At 67.3% G+C, this 18,800-nt stretch overlaps 2 protein-coding genes across 4 annotated transcripts; one reads left to right on the top strand and one right to left on the bottom strand.

Annotated features, from left to right (window-relative positions):
- The first annotated feature begins 64 nt into the window (after nt 1-64).
- On the top strand, nt 65-11,048 carry RTKN (rhotekin). 2 transcript variants are annotated; one of them, XM_062493925.1, is made up of 13 exons: nt 65-421; nt 4,223-4,416; nt 4,964-5,025; nt 5,200-5,253; nt 5,336-5,453; nt 5,990-6,214; nt 6,570-6,664; nt 7,286-7,392; nt 8,826-8,957; nt 9,162-9,327; nt 9,709-9,813; nt 10,008-10,110; nt 10,374-10,511. In XM_062493925.1, exons 1-13 carry the CDS (start codon nt 317-319, stop codon nt 10,378-10,380), a joined length of 1,473 nt encoding a protein of 490 aa, XP_062349909.1. In that variant the 5' UTR covers nt 65-316; the 3' UTR covers nt 10,381-10,511. The 2 variants fall into 2 exon arrangements, with proteins under 2 accessions (XP_062349909.1, XP_062349908.1); XM_062493924.1 differs by lacking the exon at nt 10,008-10,110 and having other exon boundaries at nt 10,374-11,048.
- On the bottom strand, nt 11,048-17,263 carry LOC134044631 (drebrin-like). 2 transcript variants are annotated; one of them, XM_062493922.1, is made up of 14 exons: nt 17,141-17,263; nt 15,826-15,878; nt 15,625-15,737; nt 15,472-15,546; nt 14,885-15,019; nt 14,657-14,734; nt 13,944-14,095; nt 13,761-13,815; nt 13,273-13,347; nt 13,067-13,175; nt 12,509-12,982; nt 11,874-12,442; nt 11,535-11,580; nt 11,048-11,430 (listed from the first exon to the last, which is right to left on the bottom strand). In XM_062493922.1, exons 1-14 carry the CDS (start codon nt 17,224-17,226, stop codon nt 11,330-11,332), a joined length of 2,121 nt encoding a protein of 706 aa, XP_062349906.1. In that variant the 5' UTR covers nt 17,227-17,263; the 3' UTR covers nt 11,048-11,329. The 2 variants fall into 2 exon arrangements, with proteins under 2 accessions (XP_062349906.1, XP_062349905.1); XM_062493921.1 differs by having other exon boundaries at nt 11,049-11,430; nt 11,874-12,982.
- Nucleotides 17,264-18,800: the final 1,537 nt, after the last annotated feature.

Raw genomic sequence — 18,800 nt, 5'->3', positions numbered from 1 at the left:
TCCCCCCCGGAGCACCGGGATCCCCAAAACCCCCGGATTGCTGGGACCTCGGGAACTCCCGGAAAGCTTCGAACCTCTGGAGGGCCGGGACCCCTCGGGGCTCCCCCGGAAGGCTCCAGAGGACCGGGACCACCTGGGACACCGGGAACACCGGGAACCCTCCCGGCGTACGAGGGACTCCGGGACCCCCGGAGATTTCCCGGACCCCTCGGAAGGCTCCGAACCCCAGGATCCCCCAAGAACCCCGGGATCGCCGGGACACTCCAGAAACCTCCGGACCTTCCGAACCCTCCGGGACTCCCCGGGACCCCCGCCCATGTTCCGGCGGGACGAGCGCAGCCGCGCCACGGTGGCGCGGGGGTCAGCGCTGGACATGGAACTGCGCCGGGGCCGCTGCTGCCCCCCGGCCCCGGCCTCGCAGGTACGGGAGCACCGGGAGCAGCGGGAACAGCGGGACCAGCCCGGGCACGAGGCCACGGGGGCGGCCGCGGCCGCTCCCTGCCCCCCGGGCCCCCCGGCCCGTCCCGCTGCCCCGGCCCAGCCGGGAATTCCGGTGGGATCCGGCATAGCGGGAAGCGCCCGCGCCCCCGGCACCCGACGGGGAGGGGAGTACTGGGAGGGACTGGGTGGGTCGGGGAGGGGACAGGAGGACTGGGGCAGGAGGGGGTGGCGGTGCCGGGGAGGGGGAGCGGGCAGGTGGCACACGGGGCATAGGAAACAGGGGTGTCCGAGGGACACGGGGAACTTGAGGGGTCCTGGTGGGTCTGGGGGGGGGTCCTGGTTCACCTGGGGATCCTGGTCCTGGCAGCTTTTTGGGGGTCCCAGTGCCCGGGGAGAGGGGGTACTGGTGGTAGATACAGGGGGTCCTGGTTCACCCCAAAGCGGCTGCATTTTGGAGCTTCCCAGGGCGCTTTGGGGTTCCCGGTGCGCGCGGGGGGGGGGGAGGGGGGCTTGGTGCATTCGGGGGTTCCAGTTCACCCAGTCCCAGCTGCCCGTTGAGGGGTCCTGGTGCACTGGGAGGGGTCCCAGTTCACCTGGTACACCCACACTCGGGGGGCCCCGGTACCCTTGGGGACCTTGATGCATACTGGGGGGTTCCCGGTGCATTCGGGGGAGTGGGGGGTTCCGGCGCATCCTGGGGTGGATCCGGTGCATTTTGAGGCCTCCTGGTGCATTTGTGGGGGTCCCGATGGATACGGGGGATTCCCGTCTTTCCGTACCAACTGCACGTGGCAGGTCCGGGTGCATTTGGGGTCTCCCGGTTCGCTCGGCGATGTCTTGATGCGCTCAGAGGGGTCTTGATGCTCTCGGGGATCGTCCCGGGGCATTTGAGGACATCCCGGTGCTCCTTAGGGAGGTCCCGGCGCATCCCGAGGACTCTCGGTTTACTCAGGGGGGGTTTGGTGCCCGCGGGGACCATCCCAGTCCCCCGGTACCAGCTGCACAGGGGGGCTCCGGTTTGGTTGGGGCGGTCCCGGTACCCCGGGGGGGTCTCGCCCCCTCCCCGCACTGCGCTTTTCCCCCCAGCAGGGGGCGCCCCCCTCCCATTCCCGGTGTCCCGGAGCCCCGCGGGGGGGGGGGCGGGGGGGACACGGAGGCGGCTCCTGAGAGAATGGAGGGGGGGGGGGGACACGGGGAATGGGGGACACGGGGCGGGACATGGGGCGGGGGCGGCCGCCGCTTCCTGTGCGCGATCGCGGCGGAGCGGGAGCGGCCGGAGGTACCGGGAATGGGGGGCTGCGCTGCACGGGGGGCGCGGGGGTAGAAGGGGGGGTCTCGGTGTCCGTCTGTACCGGGACTCCGTTCCCCGTCTCCCCCTCACGGGACCCCGTCTCCTTCTCCTCCCACGCCTCCCCCACCCCCTCCTCCGTTCCCGAGCTCCATTCCGCGCCCCCCGGGCCATGGTGTCTCCCCCAACTCCCAGCACCCCTTTTCCCATCCCCCGCACCCCCGGGAGCTGCACCCCGACCCCGGGCACCCCTCGTCCCACCCCCGCACCGCGAACCTTGCACCCCGTCCTCTGCCTGCGCCCCTTGTCTTGTCCCGTCCCCTGCGCCCCAAACCCTGCACCCCGTCTTGTCCCCAGCACCTCAAACCCTGGAACCCCTTCCCCTGCTCCATGCACCCCCTCCCCGCCCCCCAGTTGGTCTCCCCTCCCCTGTACCCCTTATCCGCTCACTGAACCCCAAATCCTGTTCCCCATCTAGTCCCCTTCTCCTGTCCCCCTAATCCCTTCCCTGCCCCTCTTTTCCCATCCCCACACTCCATCTTGTCTCCTTCACCCCATTTTCTCCTCTTGTGCCCTGCACCCCAAACCCTGCACCCCAATACCGGCATTCCCTCCGTGCCCCTAATCCCTCCCTGCACCCCAAACTCTGCCCCATCATGTCCCCAAACCCTGCACCTCTTTCTGCCACCATTATCCCGTCCCTGCACCCCCTCCTCTCCCTGCACCCCGTTCCTGCACCTCTCATCCCATCCCTGCACCCCATCCTGTCCCCCCACCCCCATCCCTTTTACCCCACCCTGTCCCCCGCACCCATTCTCTGACCCCTTATCTCCCTCCCCTGCACCCCAAACGCTTCACCCTATCTTTTCCCTTACCGCCCCCCATATCCTCTCCCCGCACCCCAAATCTTCCCCTTCTTGCACCCCAAACCCAGCCCACCCCATCCCAACCCCCCTCCCTACCTCCCTCCCATCCCCCCCGCCCCCGCTGCCCTTTCCCGCACAGTCCCCCCCTTGTTCCCTGGGAGGGGGCGGCGATTTGGGGAGGGAGAACAACGTGGACACCCCCCTCCCCCCCCCCCCCAGATTCCAGGGAGGGGCCCAAGCACGTGGGGGACCCCCCGAATTCCCGGGGTGTGGAGGGGGGAGCCATCCAAAGCCCGTTTTCTCCCCGCAGCCACCTCGGTGGGGTGGCCCCACTACACCCCAGCTCTGGATGCGGCGGGACCCCCTTGGGGGGCTTTGGGGGGACCCCCCAAAATAGCTGGGGGGGTCCCGGGGGTCCCGATGGAGGTGGGGGGGGGCCGCCGGCTGCGGATCCTGGAGGATCTCAACATGCTCTACATCCGCCAGATCGCCGCCAGCATCCAGGTGGGAATTTTGGGGGACCCTCCCCACCCCCGACTCCAAATCCGGGATCCCCCGGGCCCTCCCCCCCGGAACCCCAGATCTCGGGAAACCAGGAGATCCCGGGGGTCCCGGGAGAATGGAATGCACTCCTCATCCCAAGGGATTCACCCCCCCTCAGGATCCCCCCAAAACCACGAGAAGGGGGGGATTTTGGGGGGGCTCCCGCTGCCCCTGTTTCCAGCGGGGGGTTATTTATAGGTGATGACGTCACTGGAGGGGGGGGGTGGACAGGGGCGGGATCGGGATCGGGATCAGGATCGGGATGGAGGAGCAGGAGGTACCGGGAAGGAGTTGGGGGGCTGAGGGAGGTCGGTAGGGGGGGTGTGTGCTGGGAAATTTGGGGTGTCGGCGTTGCTTGGTGAATCTTGGGGGTTTGTGGGGTGCGTGATGGATCTGTGGTGCACGTGGGGTATCCGTGGGGTGCAGGATGAGTTTGGGGTGCACGATAAATCTGTGGGGCACGTGGTTCCCCGGTGGGGTGCAGGATGGATCTGTGGGGTGCATGATTCCCTTAAGGGGTGCACAGTGTATTTGTGGGGTGCGTGGTTCCCTCATGGGGTGCAGGACTAATTTGTGGGGTGCAGGGTAAGCCTATGGGGTGCACGATGGATCTATGGGGCGCGTGGCTTTGCCGCGGGGTACATGATGTGTCCGTGGGGTTCCTGATAAATCTGTGGGATACAGGATTTGTGTTTGTGGGGCGCTTGGTAAATCTGGGGTGCACGATGTGTGGGTGCAGCTGGGACCCCATCAGGGCAGGGCTGGGACCTGTTTGTGTGTCTGGGACCCCCCAACCAGTGTGGGACCCTCCCCACTGCCTGTGCATGGCTGGGACCCCCGGGGGGTGTGGATCGGGGGGTACCGAGATGTCCAGCAGGTGCTCCAGCCCCGCATTTTCCCCCAGACCCTCCCAAAACCCAAATGTAGGAGCAGCTAGAGCTGCTGCGAGTGCAAGAAGATTTTTGGGGTCCCCCTGACTTCCCCAAATGTGCCCCATTCCCAGGAATCAGAGCTGCAGTGGGTTCTGTGGGTGTGGGAAGGGTTTTGGGGACCCCCTGACCCCCCAAATATGTCCCATTCCCAGGAGCCGGAGCTGCAGCGGGCTCTGGAGCGGGCACTGCGGGTACGGGAGGGGGCTCGGCGGCTTCTCCCCGCCTGCAGCCGCCCCGAGCAGGCGCTGGAGACCACCAAGACCCTGGTGCTGTGCGACGCCAGGGTGGTCGCGGCGGGGGGGGAGCTGCAGCGGCGCCAGGAGGCCCGGCTGAGGGGGGCCCGGCGGTGAGGGACCCCAAAAATTATGGGGGAGGGCATTGGGTACCCCAAGGGACGGCAAAACCTGGGGAGGGCACCTTGTGGAGGGGAAGGGAGAATCCCACAGAGTGGTGATGGGCACCCCAAAATGCGGGGGGGGGTTAGGGTACCCCATGGAGGGGGTGGTGGGGAGGGTCCCCGAAACCTAGGGAGGGGGTTTGAGGACCCCATGGGGGGGATGCAGCAGTGAGGGACACCCCAAAATCTGGGGGAACATCGGTCACACTGCAGTGAGGGGACCCCAGAAACCCAGGGGATGGGATGAGGGACACCCCAAAACCTTGGGGGGACATAGGGGTCACGGCAGTGAGGGAAAAACCCAAACCCCAGGGGTTGTATGACACCCTGCGGGGGCTGCAACTGTGAGGGACACCCCGAAATTTGGGGGGAATTGGGAAATCTACAGGGGCGCAGCTGTGCGGGTGTGGTAGCAGGGGAGCATCCCCAAACCTGGTGGGAGCACCCCAAAACCTGAGGAGAGCTTTGCTGATCCCCTCCCCCGTCCCCCCCACAGCCCCTCGGACGCCGGGCCCGGGGCTGAGCGGGAGCCCTGCCGGGGCACCGTCTGCATCTCAGGTATGGGGGGCTGGGGGTCCCGGGGGGTTCTGGGGAGGTTCTTTCTTCCTGACCGCCCCCCCCTCCATCTCGGTGCACTGTCTGCATTTTGGGTGGGGGGTCTGGGGGTGTCTCAGAGGGTCTCACCCCCCTCCTGCCCTCCCTCCATTCCCCCCCCCGCCCCCCACCCCGCAGATTTGCGCATTCCGCTGATGTGGAAGGACACCGAGTACTTCAGGAACAAGGGCGGTGAGTGTTGGGGTGCTGGGGGTCCCCCCCCGTTTCCCTGTGATGCTCTCTGTGATCCCCCTGACCCCCAGTGCCCCCCCAGAGCTGCACCGCTGTGCCGTGTTCCTGCTGCTGCAGGTGGGGGCCGAGATCCACGACACCCCCACGGTGCTGGTGGACCGGACCCTCACAGACATCTGCTTCGAGGGCGCCGTGCTCTTGTGAGGGGGGGGAGCACGGGACCCCCGACACCCCACACCCCTCCCTGGGACCCTGACACCCCCCCCTTAGGGGTGCCTTGACACCCCCATGTCTCCCCATGGGACTCCTGAACCTCTATATGGGACTCCTGACCACCCCAATACGTCCCCATGGGTTCCCTGATCCCTCCCCATGGGACCCCAGTCATCCCCACAAACCCCCAGGGACACTGACACCCCCCCACTGAACCCCTGCCACCACTAAACCCCCCTGGGGGACCCCTGCCCTCTCCTGTCCCGGCTCCGGGGGACCCCTGATCCCCCTCTGGGGACCTCTGACCATTCCAGGGGGTGACCCCTGCCCTCCTCTGTCCCTCCCTGGGGACATCCAGACACCTCTGCCCCCCTCAGGAGACTCCTGCTCACCCCTGGGAGGGACCCCCTGCCCCACACTTCCCCTCTGGGACCCCTTGCCCTGTCCCCTCCAGTGTCCCTGCAGTCCATGGGGTGGCTGTGAGGGTGTCCCCTGCTCGCCCTGACCCCTCTGTGCCCCCCAGCTCGGAGGCGGGTCCCGATTTCGAGCTGAAGGTGGAACTGTACAGCGCGGGGCTGCCCGGCGGGGGGGCGCAGGGCAGCACCCCCAAAAAACTGGCGACACGCCTCAGCACCTCCCTGGGCCGCTCCTCCGGGCGCCGGGCACGGGCAGCCATGGAGGGGGGGCCCGGCAGCCCCCCGGGCACCGGCGGCACCGGGGCACTGCTGCTGCCCCCACCCGGCGTCCCGTGAGTACCCCCAGTACCCCCTGTGTGTGCCCCATGTCCCCCGTACCCCCTGTGTGTGCCCCATGTCCCCCCCATACCCCTCTGTGTGTGCCCCATGTGCCCCCCATACCCCTCTGTGTGTGCCCCATGTCCCCCTGTACCCCCCTGTGTGTGCCCCATGTCCCCCTGTAACCCCCCTATTCCCCCAGCCTCCCCCATCCTCCCCGACCCCTACCCCAGACCCCTCAATTTCCCCACGGTGCCCCCCTGACCCCCCCATGGAGTCTCCCAGGTGTCCCCAGTTCCAGCTCCTGGCACACGCCCCCTCCCATGAGCCCCCCCATGTCCCCCTGACCCCCTCTCCCATTGTCCCCAGGTGTCCCCGGTTCCAGCTCCTGGCCCACGCCGCGCTGTCCCTGGAGCAGGTGCACGATGGGTTCCGCACCCACGACCTCATCATCGCTGCTGACGGTCAGTGGGGGCTCACGGCACCCCAAAACACCCCATGGCACCCCATAACACCCCATAATACCCCAAAACACCTCATGGCACCCCATAACACCCCACAGCACCCCATAACACCCTGTAACACCCCACGGTACCCCATAACGCCCCAAAATACCCCATAACACCCATGGCACTTGATAGCACCCCATAACCATCCCATGGTACCCCAAAACTCCCCACAGCACTCCACGGCGCCCCATAACACAAGCAATGGGGCTGGAATAGGTGGGGAGGAGTCTGGTGGTCCTGACAGAGTGGAGAGGGGGATGTTGGGGTCCTGAAAGGGTGTAGGTGGGGTTTGGGGTCTTGGTAAATGGGGGACAAGAGGGTTTGGGGGGTCCTGGCAAGAAGAGGTGGCGGGTCTGGGCTCCTATTGGGGTTTGGGGATCGCTCTCAAACCCCAAGACCCTCCATGTCCCCTGCAGATAAGAGCCCCCCTGCTGGGTGGGTTTGGGGTCGGTGTGGGGGTCCCTCCCAGCCCATTCCGGGTGGGATTGGGGTCGGTGTGGGGGTCCCTCCCAGCCCATTCCGGGTGGGATTGAGGTCAGTGTGGGGGTCCCTCCATGTCCCCGTGTCGCCCCCCAGAGCAGAGCCCCTGCTGGGTTCCCCTCTATGGCCGCATGTGCTGCCGCCTGGCGGCCAGGCCGAGCTGCATGGACACCCCCGCGGCGACAGGGACACTGCGGCTGCAGGTGAGGGAATGGGATTGGGATTGGGATATAGGGATGGGAGAGAGGGGTGGGATAGAGGGATGGGATGTGTTAACACCCCCGTGGTGACAGGGACACTGCGGCTGCAGGTGAGGGAATGGGATTGGGATTGGGATATAGGGATGGGAGAGAGGGGTGGGATAGAGGGATGGGATGTGTTAACACCCCCGTGGTGACAGGGACACTGCGCTTGCAGGTGAGGGATGGAAACAGCATCAGGAGTGGGACAGAGGAGTGGGATCAGGAATGGGAGAGAGGGTGGGATAGAGATAGGATATAGGGATGGGGTAGAGGGGAGGGAGAGAGAAATGGGATATAGGGGATGGGATAGAGAGATGGGATAAAGATGGGATATAGGGATGGGATAGAGAGATGGGATAAAGATGGGATAGAGAAATGGGATATAGAGATGGGATAGAGAAATGGGATATAGGGATGGGATAGACATAGGATATAGGGATGGGGTAGAGGGGTGGGATAGAGAAATGGAATATAGGGATGGGATAGAGGGATGGGCTGCATAAACATCCCCACAACAACAGGGGCCCTGCAGCTGCAGGTGAGGGAACAGGACAGAGGGAATGGGATTAGGAATGGGATAGAGGAATAGGATGTATCAACACCCCTGTGGTAAGTGGGACCCTGTGGCTGCAGTAAGGGAATGGGATCAGGAATGGGAAGGGATGGGATAGAGGGATGGCTTTATTAACATCCCTGTGGGAACAGAGACCCTGCAGGTGAGGACGGGTCAGGGTATGGGATTGGGATGTAAGGATGGGGTGGGATGAGCAATGGGATGGGCATGGAGAAAGGGGTGAGAAGGGGGTGGGAACAGGGATGAAAATGGAGACAGGGACAGGGATGGGGATAAGGGTGGGACAGGGACAAAGATGGGAGCGGGACAGGGTTAGGGACAGGGACAAGGATGGGAATAGGGATTAGGGCAAGGATGGGACTGGGACAGGGATGGGGTCAGAGTGGGGATGGGAACAGGCACAGGGACATAGGAACAGTGACAGTGATGGGGATGGACAAGGATGGAGATGGGGACACAGATATGGGGGGATGGGAAGAGAGTTGGGGACAAGGACAAGGATGAGAATGGACACGGACAAAGATGGGATGGGGTGTGGTCAGCCAGAGGAATGGGATGGGGATAGACACAAGAAGCAGGACAGGCATGGGAAGGGACAAGAGCAACGACAAGGGATGGGAATGGAATGAGAATGAGGACAGAGCTGGGAATGGGGACAGGATGGGTGGTGACACGAACCCACCCGGTCCCGTCCATCCCCACCAGTGGCTCTGCACCGGTGGGGTTGAGCTGGGGGGATCCATGTGCTGGGGATGGGAGCAGAATCGGGGGGCACGCTGCTCACCTGTGGGTGCTGATGGCTCCGGGGGTCTCGGGACAGGCTCCAGGGGCTGAGGGGCCGAGCGGGCCCCCCCTGTTCTGCATCCTGCGGGGTCCTGGGCTGCTCTGCTACGGCAGCGCTGGCGAGGCCGAGGCAGGGCGGGAGCCCACCCTCACCATCGCTGTCACCAAGGTACGGGGGCTCAGGGGGTGGTCTGGGAGGCACAGGAGCTGCGTGGTTATGGGGACTATGGGGTTATGGGGAGTATGGGGGGGATATGGGGGCGTGGAGGGTACAGAGAGAAAGGAGGGCTGTGGAGGACTCGGGGTTCTTTGAGGTTTCTGGGGTCTACGGGGTCTGTGGGGCTGCAGGGTTCAAGGTGTCCCGGTGCTGCAGGACACGCGGGTGCGCGCGGTGGAGTCGGGGGGACGCGGGCAGGCCCCCGGGGTGGCCGTCAGCAACCGGCTGGGCGGGGAGGAGGTGACACACGCGCTGGTGGCCGAGAGCGCAGCCGAAGCCCAGCGCTGGCTCGAAGCCTTCGGGCAGCACCTCTACGACTTGGGTGAGCCAGGACCCCTGAGACACCCCCACCCCGACCTGTGGGAATCTAAATTATCCCTGTGGGTCCCTACACATCCCTGCGGGACCCTATGCATCCCTGAGGGCTCTCCCAGCTGTGTGGGATCCTGTCCCAGTGGGATCCCCGTTGTTAAGGGACCCGAAGCCTAGTGGGATCCCCTCATCCCTGTGGGACCCATCCCTATGGGAGCACCATCACCCCAGGAGCCCCCAACCCAGTGGGACCCCAGTCCTGAGAGCACCCCCGTTCCCGTGACACCCCCATCCAGTGGTTTGCCCATTACACTGCAGTCCTTATCCTGGGAGCACCTGGATCCTGGGGGGGGCTCTGTCCCACGGCCCCCCGTTGTCCCTGTCCCCACAGCCCAGTGGAAGCAGTGCTGTGAGGAGCTGATGCGGATCGAGGAGCCCCCCCCGCGCCGTCCCCCAGCCCCGCTGCCCCCCCAGGGCTCGCTCTACCACCAGACGGGTGAGTGGGGTCGGGGGGGCCCGGGAGGGGCGGTCTGGGGGGGCTCTGCTCTGTCTCCCCTTCTCTGCTCTCTGCTCGCTCCCTAACTCTGCTCTTCTCACTGTCCCCCCTCTCTGTACCCCCCCCCTCTGTCCCCCTATTTCTTTCCCCCCTCACCTCTGCTGCTCTGCCACGCCCCTCCCGTGCCCCCCCAGCCCCACCGGGTCCCCCCGGGACCCCCCCGGGCGAGGGGCTCCTGCTGCAGGAGAATGTCTCAGCCGAGATCCGGGCACTGCTCAGCTCCTACTACAGTGACAGGTGATGGGGGGGACACGGGGGAGGTGCCCTGAGACAGGACCCCCCCCGCCCCCACTACCACAGCACCCCCAGGATGACCATGGTGACTGTGGGGGGGGGGGGGGGCAGTGAAGGAACCCCCAATCCCCTCCACTGCCCATGAGGGGAGTCCATGGAGGGCTGGGGGGGTACTGGGTGTAGTTGGGGGGGGGGGGGGATCCAGGGGGGGTTTTTGGGGATGCCTCTGACACTCCGTGACGCCCCCGTTCCCCCCACCCCCCCAGCTATTGACCCCTCGGATGACATCGCGGCGGTGACCGACATCCTGACGCGGCACGGGGGGCCTCCCCGTGCACCGGGGCCCCCCCCGTGGCTGTCGCTGTTCGAGGGGCCCCCCCTGCGCAGCCCCAGCCCCCCCCGCCGGGGCCGACCCCGCACCCTGTCCCTCGATGCCCGGCTCAGCACCCTCAAGGGCCGGGGGGGCCCCCCAAAACCCCTCCACTCCAGCTCCTCCAGCAGCGGCAGCAGCAGCCCAGGGCCCCCCCAGCGTGACCCCCCCAGACCCCTCCAGTCCCGGGTCTGACCCCCAGCACTTATGGGGGGATGGGGGAAATGGACCCCCCCCTCCTCTTGCCACAGGGTTTAGGAGGGGATGGGGGCTCCTGGCTTCTGTTTTTAGGGAGAAACTGGAATTCCTGCCCTCCCCATGCTGGGGAGGCTCAGGGCTAAACTCCAAAAAGGGGGGGGGGGGTGGTTTCCTTCCCCCCCCAACAAGGGTGGGTGCTGGGGAACCCCCCCCACCGCAGGGTGGGTGCTCAGGGTCTAACCCGGGGGGAACACAGAGCCCCCCCCCAGCTCTGCTTTCCCTCACCTCTAACCCGGGGGAGACACAACCCCCCCGGCAGCGTCCCCCCCATTAATAATATTCACTAATAATTTGCATTAAAATTTATTTAACAGCTGCTGTGTGCGATTTGGGGGGGGGGTGGAGCGTGAGGATCCCTGTGCCCGGGTGGAGGGGGGAGGGGGGGTCTGTCCCTCTCATCCTGTGCTGCCACCAGTGGTGGTGGGGGGGCGTCTTGGGGTGCTGTCCCCTCCCCAAGCTGCTCATTTGGGGTGCAAGTGGGTGGGTGGAGGCTGTGCTGAGGGGTGAGTGGGGAGTGGGTGTCCATCCTGGGGGCTGTGGTGCAATAGGGGGGACCCCTACCCCCCCAAAAGGAGGTGTTGGCTCCCCCCCCTGCTACACAGCATGGGGGGACAGGTCCTCGTCCTCGGTGGGAGGGCTGGGGCCCCCCATAACCGGTGGGTGGGGGGCGTCACGGGCCAGCAGCAGTGCAAAGCCTGGGGGGAGAGTGGGGGTGAGATGGGGGGGGGTGTGGGAGGTTCAGAGGGTTTTGGGGAAGGCTGGGTAATTTGGGGGGGTTTACGGGGGAGTTTTGGGGTACCTGGCGTGGCTTTGTGCAGGACGAGGTTCTCGCTGGGCTCATCCCCCTGCAAAAAGCGGGAGGAACCTGAGGGGTCTCTCTGCCTCCAGTTGTGCCCACCCCATTCACCAGGAGACCCCCACCCCACCTCCCACCCTGCCCTCCATCCATCCCAACCCCCAGAACCAGCCCCCAGGGTCGTGTGTTCCCCTCCTGACCCCCATCCCCAAAACCTGCAGTCCCCGCACTCCCCATCACCCCCAGCCCCACATAACCCCAGAACCCCATCTCGACCCCCCCCATTTCCCCCAGCCCCACATCACCCCCAGCCCCACATCGCCCCCCAGCCTCTCCCCCTACCTGCCCTGGGGGAGGTCCCGGCTCCCAGGGGGCCTCCCAGCCCCCCCACTCGTGCCCCCCGATTCCATTGCGCCCCAAATCCCGGGGTTCCTGCACCGGGCGGGAGGGTACTGGGGACCCCTCCCGCGGGCTGGGGACATCCTCAACCAGTGGCCCCAGAGATTCCCATGCTGGGGGGCTGGGGAGGGGGGGAGTGTCCAGGTGGGACCCCCCCTCATCATCTTGAGGGGGTCTGGAGGGAGACCCCAACCCGGGAGTGCTAGAAGGAGGGAGGGGCTCTACCCCATAAGTGCTTTCAGAAGACCCCGACCCAGAGGGGACAGGGGGCACCCCCATCCTGGGGGGTCTGGGAGGGGACCCAGATATGGCGGGGGGGGACCCTGATCTGGTGGTGGCAAAATCGGGGGTCCCCAGGGTGGCGGAAGGAGGGGTCCCTGTTCCCATGGGGCTGCAGGGGGTCCCAGTGGTGGCACTTTGGGGTGTGCCTGTCACCACAGGGCTGGGGGGGCTCCTTGGGGTGGCAGAGGGAGGGGTCCCCGTCCCCACAGGGCTGGTGGCACGGGGGGACCCTGCTCGGGCTGGGCCGGCAGGGGTCCCGATGGTGCCACACTCGGAGGTCCCTGTCCCCACAGGACTGACGGTGGTCCCGGTGGACGCACACTGGGAGGTCCCCATCCCCACAGGGCTGGTGGCACGGGGGGACCCTGCTCGGGCTGGGCCGGCAGGGGTCCCGATGGTGCCACACTCGGAGGTCCCTGTCCCCACAGGACTGACGGTGGTCCCGGTGGACGCACACTGGGAGGTCCCCATCCCCACAGGACCGGTGGCATGAGGGGACCCTGCTCGGGCTGGGCTGGTGGGCGTCCCCAGGGCGGCAGAGGGAGGGCTGCCCCTCCCCATGGGGCTGGTGGGGGTCCCTGTGGTGGCACATTGGGGGTTCTCTGTCCCCGTGGGGCCGGGGGGCAGAGGCGGCGGCGGCCGACGGGGGCTGGGGGGCAGTGCCCCCCTGGAGGTGCCGGGAGGGGGGGTCTGGGGAGGCTCCGGCCGGCGGAAGATGAAGGCAGATTCCGTCAGGCTGCGCTGGTACCGCAGGAAGGGCCGGCGGGTACCTGGAAGAGACGGTGGGGGGGGGGGGGGGGTCAGCAGGGACCCCCACAGCCATCCGTGCCCCCCAACCCTTCCGTGACACCTACCGGGGGTGCTGCCGGCCAGGGGCGATGTGGAAGTGGACCCCGAGCGCTCCCGCTGCCGAAAGAATTCCCGGGGGTTCTGGGTGCGCTGGGAGACCAGGATGGCGGCTTCCTGCGGGATCGGGGGATCAGCGGGGGTGTGGCACCCACGGCACGGCCGGTGGCCCTGTGCCCCCGGGGGCAGGGAGAGACCCGGTCCCGGCACTCACGGCCGCCGTCCCGCTGACCCCGGTGCGACCCCTGCGCTCCCGCTCGGCCGCCTCCTGCTCCCGCTGCTGCTGCTCCTGCGGGACACGGCGGCGATGGGAAACATGGATCCCTCAGGATGGATCCTGGATGCCCTGGCATAGAGCCCTCACACCTCCCCAGGTTAGACCCCCACCCCGGATCCCCCTGTAACAGACCTCCCGTATTCCTTGTGATGGACCCGCTCGATCCCACAGGATGGACACCCCGGATCCCTCGGGATGAACCTTTCAGATCCCCGAGGACAGCCTAGAACTCCCTGGGATGAGAATCCCTGAATCCCCTGGGATTGACCCCTCCCCGGGATAGACCCCCTGAAATCCCCTGGGATGGGACTCTGCAGACTCCCTGGGATGAACGCCCTGGATCCTGCTGGGATGAAGCCCCCGTATCTCCCAGGATAGACGACCACCCCCCCTCGATGCCCCATTCCAGCCCCTTTCCCGCTCACCCATCGCTCCTGCTCCTTCCTCCGCTCCTCCGCGTCCAGCCGCGCCTGCTCCTGCCTGCGGGGCCGGGAGTTGGGGCGTCAGGGATGGGACACGAGGATGGGACACGGATGGGACACGCCAGTGGGATACAGGGACGGGGTCCCGGGAATGGGACAGGGATGGAGCCCAGCGTTGCCCCTCACCGCCGCTCCTCGATGAGCCGCTCCCGCTCCTGCAGCCGCCGCTCCCGCTCCGCCGCCTGCAGCCGCTCCTCCTCCATGCGCTCCCGCTCCCAGCGCCGCCGCTGCTCCCGCTCCCGCTGCCGCTCCTGCTCCTTCCGCTGCTGCTCCTCGCGCTGCGCACGCACCGGGATCAGCACCGGGAACCAGCGCCGGTACCTGGACCGGGAAGTCACCGCCCCGGCACCGGGAGCGGCACTAGGATCCCGCTGCCATTGGCACCGGCACAGGGAACCGGTACCGGGACTGGAATTCCGCCACACTTCGCGTTGGGGCTCTCCCAGCCTCGGCACCGGAACCAGGACCGGGACCCCACCGATCTCCACAGCACCATCGGCACCAGAACCCCCTGGGTCTCGAAAGTGGGACTGTCACCCCCACTGGTATCGGCAGTGGGACCCTTGCAGCGCCAGCACCGGGACCCCCAGACCTCGGTTCTGGTACTGGGACCCCACTGCACCCCACACGGGGACTGGGACCCCCACCAGTCTTGGCACTGGGACCAGAATCCCACTGCTCCCCACACTGGGACTGGGACCCCCACCAAGCTCGGCTCTGGGACCCCTGGGCTCAGCCCCTGGCAAGCGCAGCCCGAGCCAGCAGCCGTGACCCCATCTCCGGGATACCGGAGAACCATGGGGACCCCCCAGCCCTTCTCCAGCCCCCCGACCCCTCACCTCAGCCTGTTCCCAGAAGGAATCGCGCTGGGTGCGCTGCAGCTCCAGTGCCGGGTTGGTCTTGCGGTAGTTGGTTCCCTGGGGACCACAGGGGGGCAGGGTGGGACCCCCAGAACCCCCCAACACCCCCTCCCAGAGACCCCCGGGAAGGGCGAGCAAGCACCCATCGCCCCCCAGGTGCCCTCCCCATTCCCGCAGGGACATCGCCCCAGCGAGACCCCCACTCACCACCAGCTCCGGGGTGTCCTGGGGGGTCCTCCTGGGGGGGCGAGGGGCGGGGGGCTCCAGCTGTGCCAGCACTCGGCGCAGCCCCTCCAGTGTCACCTCCTCGGAGCGGCGGGCGCTGATCACGGCCGTGGCCTCCTGCCACCGGGACGGGGCGCGATGGGACCGTGTCACCCCTCCCACGACCCACCCCCCCGCATGGATCCACACTCCCCGGGGAATCTCGGCACAATTCCCACGTGTCAGATGTGGGACCGGATCCAGATGTGGGGCCGGATCCAGATCCAGGACCCAGACAGATCACCGGAAGCTGTTCCGGGGGATGAGGAGGGCAGGACCCCCCCCCCCCCGTCAGGACGGGATGGGGCGGTCAGGGATCCCAACCACAGCTCCGGCACGGCGGCCAAGACTGGGAGCACTGGGAAAGCGGCGGCTGAGTCAGCAGCGCCAGGAATGCGCCCGGGCACAGGCAAAGGTCGGGGCGGCAGAATGAGTGGGACAGGGAGGGCAGAAATGGGGAACGCTGGGGAGGGCGGGGACCCCGACACATCCCGCCAGCACCCCCCGAGGGCTCCGTGCCCCCCACTCACCCTGAAGAAGCTCCGGATGGCCGGCAGGTGCCCGGCACACGCCGCTCGCTGCGATTCCGGCACCTTTTCCCCCACCTGGCACCACACCCATTGCTCAGCCCTGGGGGGGGGGTCACATCCAGGGGTCCCCCAGAGCTGCCCCCCCGCACTTACCCAGCTGATAAGGACGATCCTGGGGGTGCCGGAACCAGGATCGGGGACCCGGCACAGCCCATACATGACGCTGCCCACGGAGAATTTTCCGGCGAGCTCATCCGGCCCCCCGGCTGTAAGGAGGGGGGGGGAGGGTCAGACGGGGTACGGGAGAACTTGGGGGACGCCCCCAAAACTCCCCGGCAGCGTCGCTACCGGTACCTCCGGAATCCAGGAGCTTGAGGTCGTGGTGCTTCTCATAGCCAAAGACGGCCCTGGGGGGGACAAGAAGGGTCAGAGTGGGGGGGTCAGAGCGTGTGTCACATAAATTGGGGGGCCTGCCAGGCTTGGGCACCCCCCGTGTTTCCCCATGCCACCAGCTTGGGATGAATTCATGGAAATGCCGCCGGCAGCATCCGCCCCCGGGACAATGGGAATGTGGGAAGCACCGGAGCGGCACGGCCCCCCACCCCGCCAGCGACCCCCCCCGTGCAGCGGGGCCGGGACCCCCCGCCCGGCCCTAGGAGGGCTCAGGGGGCCCCATCCCGATGGGATCCTCCCCCCGCCAGGCACTTCCAGCGGCTCTGCCCCTCTTTGTTCCCGCGTGGCTCCGGTTCGGGGAGCACGCGGGACAGGGCTGGGCACGGTTCCGGCAGCACGCGTGGGGCACGGCGCGGCAGGGCACGTCACGCATGTCACGGCATGTCGCGACAGGCTGCGGCGCCACATGGCGGGACAGAGCCCGGCACGCGGCCGGGCGGGCGCCGGGAGGAGCCGGCGCTGGAGCGGGTCCAGCCGCGCTCCGGGAACAGAGGGCAATGCCCTCGTGGCCGGTGGCCACCGTGACGGGGGGTCCCGTGACGCCGGTGGGCTGCGAGGCCGATAAGCCCCGGTGTCGTCGCCCCCTCTCCCGGGATGGGGGTTTTGGGGGATACCGGCTCCGGCCCCGCGGCACCAGCACCGAACTGACCCCCCTAGCCCGGGATCGTCCCGGGACCGGCGTGTCCCCGGTGCAGCCGGGCAGAACCTCCCTTACCGCACCCCGGGGTGCTCCCCGCTCCCTCAACCCCCCCGGGCCCGTCCTGCCCCCGCCCCGGGCGGCGATGCCGCTCCCAGCCCGGCGGCACCGAGAGGAACCGGGCGGGACGGGGAGAGACCGGGTGGGACTCCCGGTTCTCAGCGCGGCGGCGCGGAGGGCTCAGTCCTGAGACCCCCACACCCCGAGCCGGCACCCCCCGGCCGAGACCCCGGTTCGTCCCGGACCCCCCGTCCCGGTGCCGGTAACGGTGCATCTCGGCCCGCCCCCAAAGCCCTGGCCCGTGCTGGTGCCGGTTCCTGCTCCCGTTCCCGGTCCTGTGTCCGGTGCCAGTCCCAGTGCTCGTTCCCAGTCTCGATTCCCTCTTCCGTTCACGTCGCCGTTCCCGGGTCCCTGTGCCGCCTCCTCATTCCTGGAATCCTGTACCCCGTCCTCCCTTCCGTCACCGTTCCCGGTCTCCATTCCCGGTTCCCACTCCTCTCCCGGTGCCCCCACTCTCACCAGTCGGTCCCAGCCCGCGGGTTCCCCACGTCCTCCCGCGCCGCCAGCAGCGCCAGCCGGTACCGCTCCAGCCCCGGTCCCGCCATCCCGATCCCGGGGCCGATCCCGATCCCGGGGCCGATCCCGATCCCGGGGCCGCCGCCGCCCTGTGCCCGCCCCTCCCTCCCCCACCACCCCCCTCCGGCACTTTCCACCGCCCACGGGCGGCACCGGGCGGGGCGGGGGCGGGAGCGGCCGGGAGGCACCGACACGGGACGGGCGGCGCTGGGAGCGCTGGGAGCGCTGGGACGCGGGTGCCGGGCCTGGGTTCCGCACTGGGACAGGGTCCCTGTACCGGGATGAGGGTCCCTGTACCGGGATGAGGGTGTCGTGCCACATTCTCACTCCTGGACATCGATGCGGGTTCCAGGATCCCACACCGGAATGCGTGTGGAGGTCCCAGGGTCCCGCACCGGGATGAGGGTCCCCAGACTGGGATGTGGGTGTAGGTTCTGAGGGGTCCAGACTGGGATGTGGGTGCACTTCTAAGATCTCACGCCAGGATGAGGATCCCACACTGGAATGTGGGTGCTGGGTTGGGATCCTGGACTGGGATCAATGTTCCGTGCCAGGATCCAGCACAGGACCAAGGAGGCTGTGTCCCCCTTTCCTCTTCTCTCTCCCCTGTTCTTCCCCCCATCCCTGGAGCGTCTCCCGACATTTCCTTTTTAAACCAGGAAATGGTATTTTGGGGGGCTGGTGGAGTCACCAGGTCCCCCTCAACCACGAAGGTGGTGGCAGGGGGAGTCTCGAGGACATTCCTAACTCAGTGTCTGGCCCGGTCCGTCCCCACACGGCTTCTGTCCCAAAGCGTCTCCCATCGTTCCCTTATTTGGGCACCGCGACTGAAAAATCCCAAATCCCCAGGGATGAAAAAAATGCTGGAAAATGGGATCTTGGGCCCAGCGACCCGCCCAGTGCAGTGTGTGAGCCCTGTCACCCCCTGTCCTAGAGTCACTGGTGTGACTGGTGCGACTGGCACTACTGGTGCCACTGGTTTCACTGGTGCTGCTGGTGTCACTGGTGTTACTTTTTACTGGTGTCACTCTTGCTGCTGTCACTGGTTTTACTGGTTTTGCTGGTACGACTGGTGTCACTGGTTTTACTGGTGTCACTGCTGTCACTGCTGTCACAGCTGTCAGACGTCACTGCTGTCACTGTTTTTTTGCTGGTGTAACCGGTGTCACTGGTTTTACTGGTGCCACCGGAGTTACTGGTGTCGCCGGTTTCATTGGTACGTGCCGCTACTGTCACTGATGTCACCGGTGCCACTGATGCCAGTGCTGTCGCTGGTGTCACTGGTGTCGCCGCTGTCACGGGTATCGCTGATGTCGCCACCACGGCCCCCCCCGCCCTCCCGATATGGGCGTGGCCTAGCTAATGGGCGTGTTTCCACACAGTGGGCGTGGTCTTTGCCCGCGGGGGGGGTGGGCGGGGCCCTGAGGGGGCCGTGCCGTCACGTGGCGGCGCAGCGCCCCCTGGCGGCGCTCCTTTGTCCGCGCGCGGGGCGGGGCGGCTGGGGGCGTGGCCGGGCGGGCGGCACCGCGCGGGATTGGCGGGGCGGGGCGGGGCGGCGCGCGCTGATTGGCTGCAGGGCGGGGTGGGGCGGGGCGGGCGGGGC

Source organism: Cinclus cinclus, chromosome 5 (assembly GCF_963662255.1).
Source record: "Cinclus cinclus chromosome 5, bCinCin1.1, whole genome shotgun sequence".
Classification (NCBI taxonomy): domain Eukaryota; kingdom Metazoa; phylum Chordata; class Aves; order Passeriformes; family Cinclidae; genus Cinclus; species Cinclus cinclus.
This window is presented reverse-complemented; position numbering and strand designations above follow the sequence as displayed.

Bases quoted from the DNA above. Each gene is read 5' to 3' on its own strand.
- RTKN (XM_062493924.1), top strand. From the start codon at position 317: ATGTTCCGGCGGGACGAGCGCAGCCGCGCCACGGTGGCGCGGGGGTCA. The intron at 422-4,222 runs GTACGGGAGCAC...TCCCATTCCCAG, and splicing joins CCCCGGCCCCGGCCTCGCAG to GAGCCGGAGCTGCAGCGGGC. The intron at 8,958-9,161 runs GTACGGGGGCTC...CCGGTGCTGCAG, and splicing joins TCACCATCGCTGTCACCAAG to GACACGCGGGTGCGCGCGGT.
- LOC134044631 (XM_062493921.1), bottom strand. From the start codon at position 17,226: ATGGCGGGACCGGGGCTGGAGCGGTACCGGCTGGCGCTGCTGGCGGCG. The intron at 15,879-17,140 runs GTGAGAGTGGGG...TGTCCCCCCCAG, and splicing joins CCGCGGGCTGGGACCGACTG to GGCCGTCTTTGGCTATGAGA. The intron at 13,348-13,760 runs GTGAGCGGGAAA...CGTGTCCCGCAG, and splicing joins GGAAGGAGCAGGAGCGATGG to GAGCAGCAGCAGCGGGAGCA.